Raw genomic sequence first — 22187 nt, 5'->3', positions numbered from 1 at the left:
GACACACTTTAAGCCCCACGATCCTCCTTTTTTTGACTGAGTGGAGAGAGTTGTCAGGGCTTTTTTTTTCCCGAGCCTCCTCCCGTAACAAAGAGCCTCCCTAAATGTATCACGCTAGACAAACCCCTTTAAGTTAATTACTGGGCACCAAGGGCAACGACACTGATGCGTGCTGACAGGAAAACACTCAGGGTGGACAGGGCCCAGCGACTGGGAAGCCCGGGGGTAGCCACTGTCTCGGTCAGAGCATCCCTGTGAGAGTGTGCAGCACTCAAAGAGAGGGCAGGCCACGCTTTACAAAGGGCTAAAAGAAAACACTAGCTTAAGGAACTGTAAAAACCACTGGGGTTACTGTTATGAATCAGTGGGTTGAAAGTCCATCTTGCCTTTAATGGCTAATTTACTTTTGACGGGCCCAGACAAGGTGGAAAGCTTTTTGGGGATTACTTATCCAAAGACTAATCAAGGTGGATTCAGTGATTCACTAAATATCTCCTCACGATCCGCTTCTGATGTAAACAAAGGGGGCCCACCAACTTACCAGTGTATAGAACCTAGGCTGTGTGTTAACACTGGATTTTTTCAAAGGGTACAAACAGTACGGATTGTGAGGACACATACTGTACAATGATTTTGACAAAAAGGGATTTTGCCCACAAGAATCCTCCAGTATCAATGACTCCACCTTTAACTAACACACACACACAGGCCTGTCCTTTCTTTTTGTAGGCCACTTTAGTCATAATAGCTCTGTTTCCCTCAAAAAAGTAAAGCAGCTGGAAATAAAGAAACCAATCAAAGAAATCAAATCATTTTTGCAAAAAGACAGCAGGTGCACATCAGTGACTTTTTTCTGGATCAATGCCAGCAAGGGCAAGCACAGACATCTCTCAGACAGTGATTAGAGAGGGCCTTTAATGTTCTCTTTGGTACTTTATCATCTCTACCGCATTAGAACACTGATGTTTTTAATCATGGAAATGAAAGGCTTTGGGGGAACATCTGTGTAGTGCAGACCTACCCAGATCTCCTTGAACGCTGTTGTCATGGGAGGTCCTGCTGGACGTGGTGGACTCCCCGTCGCTGGGCCAGACCTGGCCCGTCCTGCGCCCCCCTACCACTATGGAGGCCTCACACACCATGGCCTGCTTCTTCAGGCGCTTCAGGGACAGGGGCGTGGGGGGGCTGCTGCTGCTGTCGAAGGACTGCTGCGAGGGCGAGCGGCTCTTCTCCCTGCTGTACATCTGGTAGGCCGTGGGGCTGGGGGACACGTGGCTGGACGGGCCCGAGGAGGAGAAGTCCTCCTCGCTGGATGTCAAGTTCTCGTTGGAGCTGCAGTCCGGCGTGTAGCCTCCCCCTACGTCGTCGAAGCTGCCCGGAGAGTAGGAGCGCTGCCTGGGCCAGGTGAGGTGCGCAGTGTCCTCCTCTACGCTGCTGTGGTCCCTGATGTGGATGACCCGAGTGTCCCCATCGGCCATCATTCCCCCGACATAGACGCTGGTGTAAGCCTGGCACTCTGCAGGCTTACCCCCAGTGGAACGGATGGCGCCGTCGTTGGAGAACTGTGGGTTGACCTCTGGGTCCTCATACGACCCGTTGTAGCTACAGTTTCCCTCGGTGGACCTGCCCCTCTGGACGGCCTTGTTGTTGATGACGTCCCCCATGCAGACGGCGGATAGGTTCCCAGGGAGCGAGTGCAGGGACCTCTTCCGCTCCATCTGCATGGCCTGAGAGCCCAGGGTGCTGATCTTGTCCGAGACCTCCCTGTCGTTGACCTTGACCAGCCCCCTCTCGTGATGGTACTCCACATTGACGTAGAAGGGTTTCTCCATCACCGACAGCCCTCTGCCGTCCCCTGCAGAGTGTGAGTTGGCCCTTCTGATGCGTTCAAAGTTGGACCGCAGGGCTGCCACCGAGCCCGTGCCCAGAGGGAAATCGGGAATCTCTGGCTCCTGGCGTACGGGTGACACCCCTCCGCCCTTCAGTTTGGCCGGGGACTGGCCATCCAGCGCTACCTCCAGATTTGGTTTGCATCTGGCTGGCTTACCAGGAGGCCCAGGCTGCTGCTGCTCCTCACCTTGTGCCTCTTCTGTGTGGGACCTCTGGCCGTCTGGACCACCGGGCAGCTCTCCCCTTTGAAATCCCCATCGCTGCCCGTCGTAAGACTTCCTCTCCTTGGCCAGCAGAGTCTGCAGGTAGATCATGCGAAAGCGCTCTTTGTTGACCTCCTTCTCCAGGTGCCTGATGGCCGTCTTACACTTGTCCAGCTCCTGTTCGATGCCCCCCAGGGAGTTCAGCTCCATGCAAGGGGGGTCTGACTCAGGGAACTGGGCTCTCCACGCCTCCACAAAGCCCACAGGTTCAACCATAGTTGTTACTCTCCTGTAAACTACTCAATCCACTAACATAGACATTTGTAAAGCATGAACTGAACTCGGCTGTATACAACTGGAAGCTTACATGCTATATCGAGATAAAAGGGAAAGTGTTCTCCAAAGTGAGGAAGGGAAGGATCCACTTTACAAGGAGGACAAGCTGTTTAGTTCACTCACACAGTCTTTACTCACAAGCACAAGAACAAAATCCGTTCCAATCTGTCTTTGTACTCCTTTTGTATAGTCCAAGAAATGTGAGTTTATCCTTATTCTCTCTCGATTCTGTCGTGTGCTCCTCTTCTCTCTGGAGATCCTCGGTCTTCCTCTGCGTGTGCGTGTGTGTTTGCGTGGTTTCTGTCAGTGTGAGTCGCCGCTCTCTGGTGTTTTGGCTCTCCCGTCAGTGATACACAGTCAGCAGAAAGAGGAGGGGCCACATGGATGTGATTTAGGTTCACACTCCAAATACATAGGCTAAAAGAAAAAATCTGATTAGAAAAAATGCTGTTTCGGATAGCCTGCAAAAATCAGTTCCCAGGTGGCCCAGTGAAAGCTGATGATCACGATTTAAAACACACACACACACACACACACACACACACACACACACACAAGTTCGGGTGAAAATAAAGCGCCCTGACAGCCAAAAGACGCCTATGCTCTAACGAGAGAGACTTTAGGCAGTGGTCCACATGAGGGTTTAAATCAGTTTCAGGAACGTGTTGTCTTCAAGATGATACAGCGAGCCCAGGTGGATGAGGAAAAACGAGGTCCCGAGTTTCCAAAACAACTGTCCTCTAGCTGGTTGCTGCTCAAATTCAGCATTAAGTTGTAGCTTACTTGGTGCTAAAATACACCAAGTGGCTTCATCCGGCCCTCTCCCCTGTCCAACCGAAGCTCTAAATATGTGTTTCTCTCACACACAACACACTTGTCCCTCCAGTATGGTAATGCTATGATTGATCCAACCAAAGTTCATTGTGTCGCAACGTGAAGCCGTGCCTCATCATGCAAACATCGCCATCTGCTGCTGACTGTGCAAAAGTTCACACTGTTCAAGTCCAACGTTACGAACATAGGATATTCGAGTGGTAACTTTATATTTAACTCGCCTACATATAAGCTATGTGAGCTATAGTATTGTTACCACGCGTTACAGCAGACGAAGGCTGTTTCTTGGTATTTAAATTTCGTCCATAAAGTAGGCCTAAGCTACATATAAGTTTTATTTGCGCAACATTAGCGCAACACAACCCTCTTTAACGCCCCCAGAGCTACTTCCTGTTAGCAACCAACCCGCAGCGCCTTGGTTTCCATGGGGCTGTTGACAACAACCTCCTCCACCGCCTGTCTGTCTGTCTATCCGCTAATACTTTACAAAGGCCAACAAGTGCATGTATTGGAAACTTGGCTTTCCCGTTTTGTATATAGCTGTCTGCCCGCACCAGTAGCAAGTCTGTTGTGCTAGTTTTAGAGGTTACACTTCAGGTTTTTGGCTCGTTAATCGACGATACAGTCCAGAGCTAACTTGTTAGCTAAAAAAATTAGCTAGCTAATCCCGCGAAAGAAGGGGACCCGTTCACTTCCAGCAAGCACATTTTTTGGTACGTTTACCAAGATGAGCGAGCAGCTGAAATTCATCGTTGAGCAACTCAACAGTGACCCGTTCAGGAAAAACTTTAACCTCATCACGTTTGACTCCCTGGAGCCAATACAGCTGCTGCAGGTTTTAAACGATGTCTTGGCTGAGATAGACCCAAAGGTAGGACACTGGCTTCAACCACTGTTCACACTTCACTTAGTCCAGTTGTGTCCGTGCAACGTGATGGATATTGTCAGCCTGTGTGTGGCATTCATTGGTTAATGTGAACTATGTAACGCTATTTACTGCTGCTCCTGTCTTTAGCAAGCTATAGATATCCGCGAAGAGATGCCTGAACAGACCACCAAGAGAATATGTGCTCTGCTGGGGATACTGAAGTACAAACCTCCTGGCAACCCCTCTGACGTGTAAGTGATTACATTAAAGGTCAACTGATGGAAAATACTATTTTTCAACATAATACGAGTCCCGAGTGTGACGAGAGACTCACAAACTATGAGAAAAAAACAACCCTCGCTTTTTCTCCACCTTTCTGAAAACATGTGTTCAAAAACCCCACTCAGATTGGTCTCCCCTTATGACTTCATAAGAGGAGAAGCCACAACCCCTCATTGTCAACCTAACCTATGACTACCTCCTTATCCTGTGATAAGCTCACCTCCAAATAATATCTGGCAAACCGGCAGTTTGATTCAGGGCCTATCAGAGCAGCCTGGGCTGTTTGGAAGGCAGGGCGTTTCAAGCAGAACCTTTGGCATACTGCATTTGACATGCATTGGGACATCCTCAATCTTGTTAATAGTGTGGAAGTATGGGTATTGGAACGCAGGGAAAAGGCTGAAAAGAAGAGATTCAGTTCAATGGCACTATGGGAAATATGAATGGGATTTTTGGACACTACACCATGAAAACAGTTCCTAGTAGAAGCCCAAATACATTTTGATTCTAAATGAGCATACTGTGTGCCCTTTTAAATAACATTTTGAATACGTGCATGTTTAGTGCTGCTGTGGATATTTTCATGATGTGCCGCCCCCCCCCCCCCCCCCCCCCCCTCTCGCTCATGCAGGAGCAGCTTTAGACAGGGTTTAGTGACTGGCAGCAAGCCCGGGGTGCATCCTATCCTCCACTGGCTGCTGCAGAGGCTCCCTGAGCTGAAGAAAAGGGCTTACCTGGCCCGCTTTCTGGTCAAACTGGAGGTGCCTGCAGAGTTCCTGCAGGATGACATTATCAATGACACCAATCACCAGGTTGTCAATACATTACATGCACACACATGTCTGCATTTCATGTCCTAGTGTTGGAAATGTCTTTTGAAATGCATTAATGTGTGTATGTTTTCGCAGTATGAAGAGCTGGTGGAAGGTTTTAAGACGTATCACAAGGAGTGTGAGCAGCTGAGGACTTCAGGCTTCTCCACGGCAGAAATCAGAAAGGTATAATAAAACACACTCTGTGACTCTCTACAGTCACAGTTACAAGTTTTTGATGCTCAGTATAAGTCATAAGTTATAAAACTGTTTAACGGTTTATTTATTTTAATTTTAACCATGTGAATAATATGAAAAAAATTAACAATCTCAAGTTTGTTGGGGTAATGTATTAAAGTGATCCCTTTTTTTCTCCATCAACAGGACATCAGTGCGATGGAGGAGGAGAAAGACCAACTAATCAAACGTGTGGAAAGGCTGAAGAAGAGGGTGAGGCATTCTGTTCTAAGAGGCCCCCTACGCTCTCCTAATGCTCGGAAGGCCTAAGGGTTCACCGCGGAATGAAAACATGACCCCCAGTCACATTTTATCAGCTTCTGTAATACACCTGACAGGGATGTGACAGGCTGTAAGTCTCTCTTAACATGGCTGTGAAGTAATGAGGTGTCGATTTAACAGCTCTTAACTTTCAGGCCCCTGCCAAAAGGTGAAACGTGACTCTTGTTAGAGGTGCTGGTGGGTTATTTTCTGCTGACCGTCATGTGATAGCCTGCTATCATGACATTGTCATTTTAACTTGGCCCACTAGGTGGAGTCGGTGTCCAACCATCAACGCATGCTGGAACAGGCCAGGCAGCTGCGGGTGGAGAAGGAGAGAGAGGAGTCACTGAGCCACCAGAAGCAAGAGCAGAAGAACCAGGTAAATGCTTCACATTCACTATCACACCTTGCTCACCTTGGTTTCATTCATAACACCATCATCATAGAGCAGTACCAACACTTTGTCCTCTGCTGTGCTCGGGGAGAATGAAAAGAAAAATCAACATGTTGTATCTCAGGTGTTACTTTTATTTTCTCAATGCATTGGTTTACCTTTAGGCCCTAAGCCTTTATTAAAACTTCACAATAAAATTGAAATACCCTTTTGGACCTTGTTTCTTGATCGTTATTACTTGATAAATCGATTTCTTGAGAAAAAATCAATTGAAACTTCTTTGAACTTTTCAAAAGAGGGAATGTTTCTTTTTTTGTCTGTTTTATATAACTGCAAATCAAATCAGTCACAATCAGTTGTCAGAAAATAGATTGCCAACAATTTTGATCATATTCCATGCAAAATGTCAAAAATTAACTGCTTTTAGCCTCTCAAATTTGATGAACATTTATGATTGGAAGTTCATACCTTTGGGACAAAACAAGCAATTTTGAAAAATTGTTGGAAAAAAATAGATTTGCATTATTCACTATTTTCTGACCAAGCGATTAACGTATTAATCAAGAAAAAATTATCTGTAGAAGAATCACCGATGAAATAAGTTGCTAATTGTGGCACTAAAGTTTAACAAACTAATTATCACTGGGCGCCAAATGTTAACTCCCTCCGCATTAGCCGTATGAGTAATTGTGTGTGTGTGTGTGTGTGTGTGTGTGTGTGTGCGCGCGCGCGCGCGTGCGTGTGCGTGTGCGTGTGCGTGTGTGTGTGTGTGTGTTCAGCTGTTCCAGGCAGAGCAGAGACTGCAGAGATCGCAGCAGCAGTTGAGGGATTTGCGCCGGGCTGCATCAGATGCCAGCCCAGAGAGTGAGTACCAGTGTCGGCTGCAGGACACAGCTGGATCATGAGAAGTTCAAGGACACAGCACAGGGTTAGGGGTTCTCCCAGCCAGCCTATCGGCTTTCATTATGTTGAGACCCTCTAATTGTGCTAATGTTTGCTATAATAGAGCTTATCTGATGTCAAAGCTGTCTCCTTTGGTTCACATGCGCTATCGGCCTATTCCGCCAAAGTGAGAGATTTACACATTCTTAAAGCAGCTCCGAGTAACATTTAAATATCTTTTAAACGGCCTCATGTTTCCTCTCATAATCATAAATTACCTTTTAATAGCAAACAAGACCATCAGTGCAAAGATAGACGTTTTTTATATAGTTTTTATAACGTGTAAACATTCACGGGAGCGAACTAGACTGCAGTGTTTACTCCTAAATGAATGAGCGGTACTTAAACAAAGTTTACTTTGCTTCACCATCATCAGATTACCATTATTCATCTGAAATAGTCATTATTTACAACAACATAAACACATTACCTCATCGTGATCCATACTAACTGCCGTCTCTCGTTCATTCGCTTTCTGTGAGGACACGTAATCTTTCAGCTCCGTGAGAGTAGTTAGGTGACACTGCATCAACTCATTGCAATCAGGTGTGTTTGGCACTGACTGGCATAGTTGATGCAGAGTCACTAACCACTCTCACGGAGCCGAAAAGAGTCCGTGCCCTCACACTTTCAATAGGCTACACGGACATGCACTATATTGCGTCCTATTCATTTGACTCTCACATGGGCGGAACGCGCTAGGAAACTGCTTTGCGACAGCTGGGGTCGTAAAAATACTACCGCTTTTGTCCAAAGGGGCCGCCAACGGACAAAGTTACTCGTAGTGGCTTTAAATGACCTATGCCAATGCAGACTTTGGGTTGGAGCTGCATGATTCAAATCACTTATCAATGCATAAATGGACGTGTTAAAGCTGTGCAATCCATTTAATTTTAAACACACAATTTTGACTTATAACGATTATGAGAATAGGATCATCGATTTTCACAAAGCCTTTGAGCCAGGTCATGTTTTTATTTTACAGTTGAACCATATAACATTTCAATGAAATCCACTTCCTGTTTGAAAGACAGCTTTTCCAGTAAATTTAAAACAAACAGTTACGAAATGAACAGCCCAGAGTCAATGTGGTTATCATGTTAAATAATTGTGATCTCAATATCAATCAAATTAATCGTGTTCATGATTTTTGCCTTAATCGAGCAGCCCTAGTACGTGTCCATAAAAGAACTTCACATTCAGATTCCTGTTGTTCAGTAGAAGTAATCGTCTAATAATTAATATCAGTAATTTATACACAAGATATTTGTGCTTCAAAGTCATTAAGCCCACAGTGCTTGATTTAAAATGTATGAATTGTGTCTTCCAGGCCTAATGAAGAGGCTCGAAGAGGAGATCAAGATCAACTCCTACATGGTGTCTGAGAAACTCCCCAAAGAGCTGGAGGCCATGAGGCGCACGGCGCAGTACCTGCAGAAGATCACGTCAGAGCCCGCCATGGGCCAGGCCGACCTCACACAGCTGGAGGATAAGGTCAGGCCCAGGATGTAGCATCCTGTCTCTAGTCTGTTTACCTCCACGCTTTGAGACAAGTCTAACGTGTTTGTCTGTCTGAGGGTTTTTTCTACATGTCACGTTCACAGATCAAAGAAGTGGATTCTCAGATGAACCAGCTGATTGAGAAGAGGATGATGAGAAATGACCCCATGGATGACAAAATGACCCTTTACAGGCAACAGGTCTTTGGCTTTATTGACTTTGAGTGTCTGTGGATGTGTTGTTGTGTGATGTTTAAAGGTGCCCTTTAGAGTAATTTTTTGGAAACAAACACAAGATATGTCAACATAAAGTGTTACATAGTAAAAAAAAAAAAAAAAAAAAAAGTCTGTCCCTCTGTCTGGCCTTACACATGTTTTTAAGGAGCACTACAGTATGTAACTTCGGGTGTGGCAGAGAAGTTAAAATTTTCTGAGGTATATTCAACAGTTCCTCTGAAGAAAATTGGATCCTTGGAACACTGTTTGAAGTTAAAAAACTACCTGAAAAGTTACTGTTTCATTAGTTGTTTACAGCAGCAAGGCCCGAGGAGAATTCAATGTAGAGTTTGATTTGCACACTAACTGCAGGCTCTGCAAACGGCATGGTGTACCTCCAAACACATTTACTTCCTCATAAAACATTTACAAAGATGATTTTTTGAAAGTATTTTAAATCCATGGTTTACATCCACCTTTACTTGCTAGCAGAACTCTTCTTCCCTGGCTACAGCATATCTTAGCATGTTGTCGCCACTTATATACATCAGCAGAATAAAACCTTTTGCAGGAATGTGCAAATGGCATAATTGCATCCTAGTAGGGTCCAACTCTTTTTTTTTTTCAAAGATATTTTTTGGGCATTTTTATGCTTTATTGATAGTGCAGAGAGACAGAGGTGAAATGGGGCAGAGAGGGGAGTGACATGCAGAGAACGACCGCGGGTGGGAATCCCGGGTCTGCTGCTGGGCCCGGCCCGGGAGGGGGACGCCTTACCAACTGAGCTAAAGGCGCCCCCAGTAGGGTCCAACTCTAACATCCAAAATCAAACATCCGAGTGAAGTGTGCCTTTTTAAAGGAGAAGTAAGTGATATTTTTGTGTTAAATCACTCTATTTTCATACAGCAATCACTTAAACAGTATGTGCAGTTCATAACACAGGTCTCCCAGTAATTCAGCTTTGCAGTAATTGCCCTTTAAAATTTCGAGTATCCCGCTCGTTTGATCCAATCAGGAGACAGAGCGCTATAAAGAGGCGGGGTCTCTGTCCCCGTGAATGATGATTCGCTGCTCTCCATCGCGGCCCTATCTGACGATGACGGCTGTGTGCTCATGTGGTGGTGACGTAGGGACGAGGGAGGGGACTGTTAACTGCTGTCACTGACAGGAAGTGAGCTAAAAGGACCATATCACTTACTTCACCTTTAATAGTTATCTCCCAAGGTAAACGTTTGTATTAGCTGATATTTCTCGCCCTATAAACTTCTCCTTTGCTCACTTGCATTCACTGTCCCATGGGTTAACAGTCACCCAGCACTAACTCTTTTGTCATGTCTGTATATCCGATTGTTGCTTGACTCTCTCAGGCCTCCATCATCACTCGTAGGAAGGGCTCCAAGGCGGAGGAGCTTCAGGAAGCGAGGGAGGAGCTGGCTGCAGCCGAGAGGGATCTGAGACAGAGGAGCAGCCAGGCACAAGCCTCCGACGGGGAAGAGGTCATACGGGGTGATGAGGTACACACACTGTTTGGAAGGGGCATCTGTCAGGCACCGCGCAATACAGTCTCTGCATATCAGCCGATCCCTCGAGCCACGTTGATCTCCTAAGCTTTGCCTTGCTTCGTTTTCTTAGAAGTATTTTGCCGCCAGTAGCCAAGAAAGCCAAGAAAGACAAGACCCCCATCCCCCGAACGATTCTCCCCTCTTTGCGTCCGAGGGTCTAACTGCCGACATCACCTACGGAAACTCCAGCTTATCCAAGTGCGCTCTAGGAAGATTTTCAAACCGCAGAAAACACAAGAGGCTATTTCTGTTCTTATCCAAACACAGGCGGCCTCACTGTCTAATGTTACTTATCCATTTTCCCTTCTCTCCCCCACATTCCCATGCGGAGCTAGAAATAGAACACAACAGAGAATGTCCAGAACAAGGAACCGTGCGGTACAAACTGCCCCAAAACGTTGGCTTTTTCCCCCTAATCTTTAGAGTAATCACTCCTAATTCAAGTCAGCTGGACCCATTAAAATACACTTGCAGAATAAAACCTTTGTATTTATATCCCATGACGAGGATGTACTCTCCCTGTCAGACACATGGCATGGGACTACTCATTGCACAGTGCTAGCACATTGACGTATAGAACTAAAGTATTGACAGGGCAATAAAAAGTGTGATGTTGTTGCACTTAAAGCTGGGGTATGATTTGTCAAAGTTCACATGAGCTGTACACTTTGACCAATCATTGCGAGGTTCCGATTCTCTGTTCTTATTGGCTGTTGGGACTGTCCATTCACTTTGGCACAACTTTGTTGGTGTAGAGCGTGTCAGGGAGGGACCATAGGAGAGGGACCAAAGAGAACAAGTGGAGCGGTTGAGGTATTTGGATTCAAATCTCTATCCCAACTGCCATTTTCTCCCCAAATCCTCCACCCCAGCTTTAAGGCATAAAGTCTTGATGCGTATTCTGTTGCCAAGTATGCACAATCACATACTGTACATACAAAGAGTCCTATAAGCGTAGAGTAGCTGATAGGTGGGGGGCTGTGCTGTGCTGTGGCCGTAAGCACTGTGTAGATGAGATTTTTTTTATAGCTTGGTATTTGATGCAGATTGATAAGCATGAGGTGAGTGCGGTGCTTTCCGCTGAGGCTAAAGAGATACAGCATGTCTGAAATTGCGAGTCAATCCCTGTGGACGGAGCACGTTTCATTTATTCCAATGCTGATCATAACCTCTCTCTCCTGTCTGCGTTGGGTTCAAAGAAAAGTGAATTTGGACGCTAACCGATTTAGCATCGGTATTGCCGCGATACTTCTACACAAAAATTAGGATTATTACTTAAAACAAGCAAGAATAATTCACACATAACATGGACGGCCATTTCTTGTCTCCACCATCTATTTTATGATTTTCTAAAGATAAGCTCAATTCTGAGAAATGTTCTGGGTTATTGCATAGGACAAAACTATCAAAATGAACTGAATCACTGATTCTGAAATAAGGAAGTTCCGTATATCAGTGGAAAAAATTACTCAGAGCATGTTTATTCTTTTCAGGAACGGAGTGATTGCTTAGCGATCATCCAAGCAATGCAGTGGAAGAGAAGTAGCTAAATGTTTATGAGACTTTGGGGGAAAATAAATGCTTGCAATGCCACCGTCCACATTACAAACATAGTAGCTCACATGTACTTTTTTTCTTTCTTTCTTGTACTTTCTGACACTCTGTTTTTAATATAATGCACATGCATTAACTGGAGAGATGTCAGATCGGGCAGCCGCTCTTGCAGAGACAGCTCTCTGAGCAGTTTAGGGGTTGGGTGCCTTGCTCAAGGACACCTCGGCAGTGCCCAGGAGGTGAACTGGCACCTCTCCAGCTACCAGTCTACACTACAATATTGGTCCGCGCTGTCCCTCCGGTCTCTAACCAAAGTCCCAACGGTCTGAGCTACTGCCGCACCGTATTCCTGCCACTGTCAATGTTCTCAAATATATTTCAATTAATATTTTTATTTTTTGTAAATCTATTTATTTTAGGATTAAGATGGTTGCATCTCACAGTACTACTTTGTTTTTTTTTTCTTAACAAAATAAACCCTAATACAAAAATAAAACCTAGCAAACAGAGCATAGCTTTATAATTCCCCCTCCCAACCAAGTTGTCCCACCCTTTCCAGCCCCCATGTATTGACAACATTCCGGGGAAATAGCTTTTTCCATTTTGGTTTTCACACAGTAACAGTTCAAGGATGTACACACCTAAAACAAGCACACATCTGCTTGCCGAAATATACAGTGTTTCATAATAATGAGTGACTGGCATACCCTTAAATCTGACTGAAATGATTGAGAGTGAGCTGTGTGTAGAGACAAAGAGGGCCCTCGAGACTAGACATGAATGAAGTTAATGGAAAAATGTTTTGTCAAACGTGTCTTTATCAGGCTCCTCCTGTAGGCTTGGGCTATCGGCCACCGTGGAGATGATCACTTTATCAGAGGTATTTTCCATTGTGCCGGGGGTGCGTGTCATCACATGCCACCCACCAACTGCAGGGTCTCTGTGAGAGGGATGACTGCATCTGCTCATCACCGCTCAGCCAGTAACACGAAACCACTTTATCAAGCGGCCTCATCCCCACTGGTTATATTTAGGCTTACTGCAGTCAAGACACCATCACCAATCTGAGTAACATGCCTGCTTTTTCTCCACATACTGTAGCCATCTTCCTTTGAACTAGCTGCATTTTATGTATTGTTTTAAAGGTATATTATTAATAATAATAATTAATTTTACATAACAATCAAGGACACCTTACAGTTAAAGCAAGCAAGAATGCAGTTAAAACAGGCAAGCATTGTTTAAACAAGTGAGTTGAAAATGTATAGATAAATAAAAATGAAACAACATGACTGACTATGTTAGAGTGTGGAATAGTTACGTGGGATAGGCCAGTCGGAAGAGGAGGTGAGTTTTTTCGAGGTAGTTTTTAAAGGTAGGGAGAGACTCTATGGTACGGACATGGATAGTGGTCTGCTAATGCAATTTTAGACAACTAGTTATTTGGAATACCTGCTACAGCATTTCATTCTTTTACTATCTTTTCTTTATGTGAGTGTGTTTTGGTGTGAAAACACTGAGACAAGTGGTGTCTAGGCGACCAGTTTTTTTAAAAAGGCACTCAGGAACACAATGCATTTTTATTCTTCTTTGCTAATTCCTCTCTCAGTCGTGCCTGCCCTTGATGTCCCAAAATACACAAAGTAAAATGTACACACACACACTCGAATCCACCCACCCACCTGCACTCACTCACCCACCCTCCCACTCAACCACCCACTCACTCACTCACTCACTCACTCACTCACTCACTCACTCACTCGCTCACTCACTCACTCACTCGCACATCAAGCTTCACAGAACCCTCAAGGGACATGGAAGCACATTCTGCGATTTCTGGGGCTGTTCTCCTGTGTCCATGCTCATTTATAGCTGCTCTTCATTGTGGAGGAGTTTGATCCAGTCCCGACAGACAGACAGCCAGGGTGGGGAGTGACTGAACACCCACTAAAAGCAGTTATTCTACTGCCAGATAAAGCTGTCTGCTGCTGTACATAGCTGGGGCTGTGAATCTGAAAGGGATAGGGTGACCGTTACAGAGCAATAGCATGGCCCCCAGTCACTGCTGTTCTCTAATCCCTTTCCTCCCCATGGCTCGGCCCATTGTCTTCTCCCTCCGCCTTTTCATAGTAGATAAGCTGTGCCAGACACCATTTTCTCAAATATAAACTGATTTTACACCCCTTCCATTGAATTTCCGAAAAAAGCATTTACATTTTTCCGCTTGTTGCAGGCCATGTGAACATTGGTTCCACTGAATGTACGTTTTTACTTTAAAGCTGCAGCGTGTAACTTATTCATAGAAATGAATGTCGGTTACATAAAAGCCAATGAGTTAATACAAAGTTGATTTAGCCTATTGGCTCCACAAAACTCTCTCTGTATTTCTCGGTATGGCAGCTTTTACAAAGTGACAGTGGACGGAGGAGCTCAGAAAGCGCCCACGAAATGTTTCAATTGTTGATTCAACTGCTAAGTCAAAACCTGGACGTACAGCAGAAGGAATAAAATCCATTATTGCCAAATGAAGAAGAAACCAACCCTACAGATAGTGATCACCTGACTGCAGTTCCACTCAACTCTGCAAAGTGTTTTAGCGTCTTACATCCTGCACACTTCTCAGTTTTGGTTCACTGTGACTGTTCTCTTTAATGTTGTTTCCAGACTCAGGGAGCCATAGAAATCTGCAGTAGACCTGCTCAGGACCAAATGTCAGAGAGCCTTCATAAGAAAGTAGGTTTTAGCAGCTAAGGAGACAGATATTTCCTCATCAGTGGTAAAGACCTAATTAAGATCTCAAAGAAATAACTGCTGGCTGTGTAGAGTAAATAAGCCGCCAATCATATGAACTGAGAAGAGGATGCTTGTGTGGTGTGCCAGCCAGCTCATTTACAGCAGATGTCAGAAAAAGCAAAGACACCCCACCATTTCACTTCATTTGACTTCTGTCTTTTCTTTTTTCTTCCCAAGTTAAAACGTTTGGTGGTGAGAATGCGCGGCAAGCAAACAGTATACAAGAAGAGACGTCAAGAAATGTCCGATCTGAAAATTGAATATGGAGTCCTGCAGCGCACAGAGGAGATTCTCAAGGAGAGACATGAGACCATCCAACAGAAACTGGTAACACTCATATTCACTCTTTTTATTTTTGGACTTTTCAATGAAGTAATAAATAAAAAAATGACAAGCAGGGCAAATGGCATATGACATTTGAAAGCCCTTCCTAATTGGCCTACCATCATCACTTTGTTCATCACCATTTGACCATTTGACCAATCATCACTTAAAGGTTACCTCAGTCAGAAGTCCTCCTAACTGCCTTCTGAGCCCCATAGCATTCAAACCGTACCCCCCACCCACACCCCTATCCATGCACCTATGCCGCCATTCCAAATGTGCCGTTTTCTCTTGATCTCCCAATTCACGCCAATGGTGTTAACAGCAAAGTGGTAGAGGCTTCCTGGAAGTGTCTTTGCGCCCCTGTGTGCGTTTCCAGCACCTGACTCTCTGGCTTTGTGACGCAGGCTGTGCTGCTATTTCTGACGGCTGCATCTGCTGCTCCTCCTCTGTCTGCAGCATCTCACACTAGGATTTGTTCAAAGCAATGGGAAGTTTTCCTACCGATCAGATGTTAAGCTGGCGATGTGACAGCTCCTCTCCTTGCACCCTTTTATGTGCGAGACATATTTTTCAGCTAGATTAGTTCATTGTGCATTCTATAAAATAAAATAAATTGTATTGGACAGAGAAAGTCAAATGACTGATGCGATGAGTGGGTATAGCTCTGTCACTGCAACTGAAATGTGTTGTATTTGAAATTTATGAATAAAATAATTTTCCAAAAAGAATGAACTCAAATTGTTAAACCGCTCACCTGACAACTCATATTGAGGTAGACAGTTTGATACTGTAGACTAATTTTTTTTTTGTTGAGTCGTTTGATTTCCTTGCTGACATTTTTTCATGGATGAGTGACCAATTGTGCTTCTTTTTTTTTTTTTTTTTTTTTTCAAGCAAACTGTGGAAGCAGAGAAGGGCATCTCTGGCTACAGCACCACTCAGGATGAACTGGAGAAGGTGTCGGCCATTAAGACCGAGCTGGACGAGAAGAAGGACCGCACTCTGTCAGACATGTCTGAAATGGTAACTTTACCAATCCACACCAAACACATATTCACTTTTATTTGATTTGTTTTAGTTGTCTGGTGAATTATGAAGCAAACATGTCAGTAGAAATGTATTTCCTGGGACACTTGTGGTGTAGTGGTTAGTTAGAGCAGGACAAATTACACCATTATCATTCTTTTAGACCATTTTGACATTGACCCAGTCGGAAAAAACACTGCTGTTAGTAATATAATGTGTGATAGCTGAAATCCATGTACCTGCGTCACTTTCAAAGTACCCCGTGTCGTGCATGCTGACTCACTGTCACACTGTCATGTCTCACGTGGATACACCTGAGTGACAGGGAGCCACCTCTGCTGTCACTATAGTAACACCTGTGCTTTTCCTACTCTGACAAATGAGAACGTCTACTGTGGGGGGGAAAAAAGCCTATTAGCATGCAGTGTTTGGTGACCTAATGTTATTCCCAAAATACATACTGTAACTCCACCTGATGTCTGTTTTTAGCAGAAGTCTAAGAAACAGAAGTGAAAACACGTGTTTATTTGCAGGGCATTGAATGAATAAAGTCTGATTTGTAGTTGTTTGATATCTGCTGCGTCTCTTAGCAGGCACTGGTCTCTATTGTTATCAGTAATAGGCAAATACTACATGCTAAACGGATAGCATTGTCCCAGCATCACTTACACACCACGCTACTTTCTCTTATTTATCACCCTGTCCTCATTTTGTGTCGGGGAGCAGAGAGGGTCTGATTAGGTCATACTCCAATCTGTGTAGAGTCTGAAGATCACTTTGGCTGCTCGTGCATTTGGCAAACTACAGAGTATACTCCTATAAATTAAGTCAAACATTCCCTCGCTCCAACATGGACCTTTTACCCTGGCATTTGGAAATGTGCACTGCAAAGCTACAAGGCTTGAATCTGTAATGTTTTAATGAATGCTTACAAAACGGATACTGAATATACTGTGGTTATATCGTAGCTTAAAGACACTCTCCATCCTCTTCCACTGAGAAAAAGTGAGGTTGAACCTGTCTGACTAACACCATTATCTCATCACAAATTAAACCCCTCTCAGCATTAAATGTCATTTATTTTCAATTTACATTTTAGTAATGTAAGGTGTATGTGTTTGTTGTTGTTTCTTTTTTTTTTCAGTTTTAATGCAGTGTGCGTTATTGGTTTTACAGGTGAAGAAATTGAACTCCATGATAGTGGAGAAGAAGTCAGCCCTCGCTCCAATTATAAAAGAACTGCGAGGGCTGAGGGCAGGGTGTCAGGTGAGCACACGTTATTAAAACCTCTACTTGTAGAATCCTCACAACACTCACTCATTTGCGTTTGTAAGTTTTGTCACCGGACCACATTTAAATGGCAGCCATGACAACTCATGCTTGCCGCCCCTTCACACACAACTCAGGAATAAACGGACCCAGACAAGAAATTAAAACAGATTTTCAAGTCTTTCTTTTTGGGGACAACCCTGATGTAAAAGGGGTGTAATTAATTCATACTCCAAAAATGCGTTCTGCATACTGTTGATAGGCTGATGTCGTTTGTATGCCAGTGTACAATGCGGTTCTCACGTCTCACAAGTGATTCAGATATTTCCCGCCAAAGCACACATATGTGAATATTCCAAGGACATAATATGAAGTATGAATCTGTCCTTAATTAAAAAAAAAAAAAAAAGGAATGGTGGGGTCTTGACCGCCTGCCCCTCAAGTCAGTACGAGTTAACGTGTATTGTGTTTGTGTGTCATCATGGACAGGGCCCATTTAAGAATCATTTTCACAGTCCATAAATAAAGTTCACAATGGGAAAGCCCCCCCACATGGCTGGGATAAAGCGGAGGATTACATTTTCCTACGCGCGTTCCCAGAAGCGCTCTTCCATCTTTACTGGGTAATGTCTGCTAATGAAGAGCTGCAACAGGAAGACACAAATAGACTTTTGGAAGAGCCTGTTGTTTGTTTAAGCTGCACGGTCATGGTGATGTGAAACAGTGCAGGGTATGTCAGGACTGTTGAAAATGTTCTATTCTATGTATTGGTCTCAATTCTAGTAAAACATGCCTGTGTGTTAAACCGTTTGTCACTCGGTTTCCTGTATATGACTTTTTGGATTTGCTATCCTATCAGGAACTAAGCCACGAATATGAGGAAAAGAAGGCACAGTATGAAAGTTGTGCTGCCGGTTTGGAGAGCAACAGATCCAAATTAGAGCAGGTATAGTGATTTACCTACACTCAATCAATTTAATTATATTTACATATGTCTATCTATCCTCATGCCTTTTTAATATAGCGACACACACGTCTTTGTGTTCACAGGAGGTGAAAGCGTTGAGAGAGGAGACGGCACAGGAGGAAAACAGATATCATTACATCAACTCCATGTCACAGGCAAGTATTTGAAAAGGATAGCTTGCATAAAAGGTGCAGTGTGTCGAATGTATTGGCATTTTTCAGAACAGACTAGGTATAAATGGAATATTATAATCTTAAGAAATGTTTTAATTAATGTATAATCGCTTGCAAATAAAAGTTGTTGTTTATTTTATTACCTTAGATTCTAGATGAGCATTTTATATCTACATAGGAGAGGAGTGCACTGCCATGTTGCACCGCCATGTTTCTACAGTGGCAAAGAATAGATAGATTTTTATACATAGTGGGCGTCCTTGGGAAATGCCCCTATTGGAAGACAAAGAAAAAGTCCTATAGAATAAATAACTAAATACATATTCTCCTCAACACTTGATATTGTGGAAAGACTTGAGGCAATGCTGAGGGATGCTATGTCTAGTAACTAGCTTCTTGTCCTTGAAGGCCAACGTAGCTTTTGTAATGATAGGAAAGGGACGGTTTACAACGGGAGTTTTGCAATCTGGAGTCAGACTTCTATATGCCACAAAATATCTACAGACTGCACCTTTAAAACAGAAATCAAGTGTGAGTGGGTGTATAACCCACTGTTTTACAAGCCAGATATGGTCAAATTAGACTTGCTGCTCTGTACAGTGTACCCACAGGGGTGAACATAAAATCTGGCAGCGTTTTGCATGAGACGGTGTGGATCCTCTGGCAGCATCTGAAGTCATCCTGCATCCACACTATTCACACTTTACTTTAGTATTACCATGTAATCACCTGGTCAATGATCACATTCCTTTGTGATTTTCTCTACTTATGACATCTATTGCAGTATGTCCGTCCTGGGAGAGGGATCCCTTACTTTGTCGACTCTCCCTGAGATTTCGTAATTTTTTTTTAAAATTCCGGTAAAGGGTTTTTACTGGGAGTTTTTTCTCAGCCGAGCTAAGGGTGTAAGGGCAGGGTGTCATATTGTATCATATTGTATGAAATGTAAAGCCCACTGAGACAAATGTATTTGTGATTTTGGGCTATACAAATAAAACTGATTTGATTTGATGATTTGATTTGCATGTGACCTGATCCCTCCATCGCCATCCTCCACAGATCATTGAGATGCAAATCCAGCGGGCGGCCGACGAGATGAAGGCCTACGTTTCCTCTGATCCACAAGAGAAGAAGAAGGCCATCAGGTGAGCAGCCTGAGCCAGGCCAGCCAACTGCTCAAAAGACAAATACCTTTTTTCCCTCCTCAGTAATCTCTTATTACAACACAGTCAGCTTAGCTGCTGTCACTTTATGTTTCCATACAGCACAGGGAGTAGTCAGAACCTCATTACCACACCTCTTGATTTGAAGAACCACACCTTTATTTAACACTGGGTGAAACATGTGAAATTGCAAGTGGATTGTATTTGAATTCTATCTTTCTGCTTCCTTTGTAGGGAAGTGTACTCGAAAAACATTTCTGAACAGGAGTTACTTGGCAAGGTGAGAGAATCTGTCCTTTATTAATCATCAAAAACATGGTCTGAAGGCAGACTGGGTACATACAGATACTCTACAGAAGTAATCTAGATGTAGTGTATACTATAAACATATATAATAGATAGGGGTGGGCACGTGTACACGTGTAACCGTTTAGTAAATCATAACCATTTAAAAAAAATCAATAAACGAAAACCGTTTTTTTTTTAAATCTTCAAATTTAATTACATTTTTTTTTTTGATACTTCATAAAATTTTCTTTTTTTCCAGAGTTTTTAATTATTTTCTGGAGACACGCATTTATTGATTTTACATCACTAATAAACTAATTGGAGATGATAAAAGCTAGTCTGCCGAATCTGTCTGTCCCTCGGCGAGTGTGTGTGTGTGAGTGAGTGTGTGTGTGTATCGGCGCACACACACACACGGGGAGTCGCCGTGCTGGGGCTCGACTCACAGCCACGGAAGAGTGATGAAAGATAATCTAAAGATTAAAGTTACCCGGTTGACATGAACTACACTCGTACGTAGCCCGAACTTTAAAACACCTGTTCAACCTGCATAAACGTGGACCTGTAGAAATGTGCGATAGGCTATATTAATCAGGGAATTAATGAAGGGCAAACACATGACAGGCGTGTGAGTGTGTGTGTGTGTGCCATGGGCCTTTTATAAGAGGTGTGTAAAAGTATTGAGTCAGGGTTGCTAAATACTTTTGCACGCCACACTTTTACATTTTTTTTATAAAAAAAAAAAATATGAAAACCATCTTTCATTTTCATTCCACTTCACAACTATGCACCACTTTGTGTTGGTCCATCACATGAAATCTCATGTGTTGTAAGTAACGAGACAAAATGTGGAAAAAGTTCAAGGGGTATGAATACTTTTGCAAGCCACTGTATTCAAAGCTTCAAGGTCCTTAACATTTATCTTGAAAATCTGTACAAACCCTGGCTGTGACTAATATAAGCCCTCTTTTCCCCTCGTGGACTCCAGAAGTTACGTGAGAAGCAGAAGCTGGTGAGGGAGAGCCACAGTGCCAACATGGAGCAGATGAAGATGTGGCGTGACCTGGAGCAGCTGATGGAGTGCAAGAAGCAGTGCTTCATTAAAGCTCAGAACCAGACTGCTATTGGTCAGGTCATCCAGGAGGGAGGAGAGGATAGACTGGTGCTGTGAGGACACGCTCAAATACAGTACCTTCACTACACAGAGTTCTACTTAATATTTCACTCTTTTCTGTCAAATGTATACACTGTTTTTACAATATAGTTGTTATGTGTAAACTGTTACTATATCGTACATTCAATAAACCGGCCAGGTACAAAGTTTGTTACACATTTAGTTATTTTGTACATCTTTCCTTCCATTTGTTTATGAACCGGACCAATAGCTCCTTTGGTGATGACGCGCTATGTGAATCCACAACTTAAAGAACACATGTATTGACAAGTGTTCTGGGACAAGGCTTTTAACTTACTCTAGCCCCTGGAGACTCCATTTTGCCACATGTTTAAGAATACACTTTCAATCAAAGTGTCCAAAGATAACAGCATACAAAGTGGGGCACTTGGGATGTGGCCGCGGTCAACTATTTTTGGCAACCAATACCAGAGCCTTGGTCTTGGAAGTTGTGGAATTTACTTGGACATCATACTGCTTTGTAGCCTGGTGCTACCAGACCATCGTACTTCATTTCATTTGTACAGAAGGTCTGGCAGTGCTGTAATTGGCAAACGTTCACTCATGGAGGCGGGTGTCTGTTAAAGTTTAAAACTATTGGATCTGCCCAGTGCCACTCTGGATTAGCCAACCAATCGCATAACGTTTGGTCGTCACGTGTGTCATGAGCCGGCTTCTGGCCGCAACTGAAACTGGAGCGCGACTTCGACGTCATCGTTCTCAGCCACTCGCTCTGTTCGCTGATTGGACCGGCTGTCGAATCTCCGGCAAAACTGGGAAATGGGCTGTACACCCAGACTGACTACTGAAGGGAAAATAAAATTTGGCCGGAAGTAGGCGGGCGGGCGGAGCCAGGCTAACTGCTTTGGGCAGTCCAGATGAAATACTCATCATATTCGGCTTATTTCTATTATCTATCGTAGCATACACTATTTTTCTACAATAAATAATTTTCTTCTAAGATAGCCTGTGACATTTAGGACTTACGTATAGTTGGGTATTTCGGTTGTCTATGTATTTCTATTAAATGTATTTAATATTCATTTTGAGTCATGTTTCATTATAATACTCATCTATTATGCAATTGCCCATCCATACATTCCCAATTTTGATA

At 43.6% G+C, this 22187-nt stretch overlaps 2 protein-coding genes across 2 annotated transcripts in view; one reads left to right on the top strand and one right to left on the bottom strand.

The window, feature by feature from the left end:
• The window catches only part of LOC307258482 (breakpoint cluster region protein), a 38076-nt gene extending 34864 nt beyond the window's left edge, over positions 1-3212 (bottom strand). Inside the window, exon 1 of the mRNA XM_080038020.1 lies at positions 1022-3212. Coding sequence (XP_079894146.1) covers positions 1022-2369 — 1348 coding nt within the window. The 5' untranslated portion in view covers positions 2370-3212. The remainder of the gene's footprint in view (positions 1-1021) is intronic.
• Positions 3213-3841: 629 nt separating this feature from the next.
• ift81 (intraflagellar transport 81 homolog) lies at positions 3842-21880 on the top strand. The gene is made up of 18 exons (XM_080039553.1): positions 3842-4134; positions 4279-4382; positions 5045-5225; positions 5322-5411; positions 5610-5675; positions 5995-6105; positions 6900-6984; positions 8393-8556; positions 8667-8762; positions 10145-10291; positions 14864-15013; positions 15908-16036; positions 17216-17305; positions 18168-18254; positions 18359-18430; positions 19508-19593; positions 19846-19891; positions 20888-21880. Exons 1-18 carry the CDS (start codon positions 3991-3993, stop codon positions 21068-21070), a joined length of 2031 nt encoding a protein of 676 aa, XP_079895679.1. The 5' UTR covers positions 3842-3990; the 3' UTR covers positions 21071-21880.
• Positions 21881-22187: the final 307 nt, after the last annotated feature.

The sequence above is a fragment of the Ammodytes marinus genome, assembly GCF_949987685.1.
Source record: "Ammodytes marinus genome assembly, chromosome: 2".
NCBI lineage: Eukaryota > Metazoa > Chordata > Actinopteri > Uranoscopiformes > Ammodytidae > Ammodytes > Ammodytes marinus.
The sequence above is the reverse complement of the archived record's forward strand: the minus strand, read 5'-3'. Positions and strand labels throughout refer to the sequence as shown.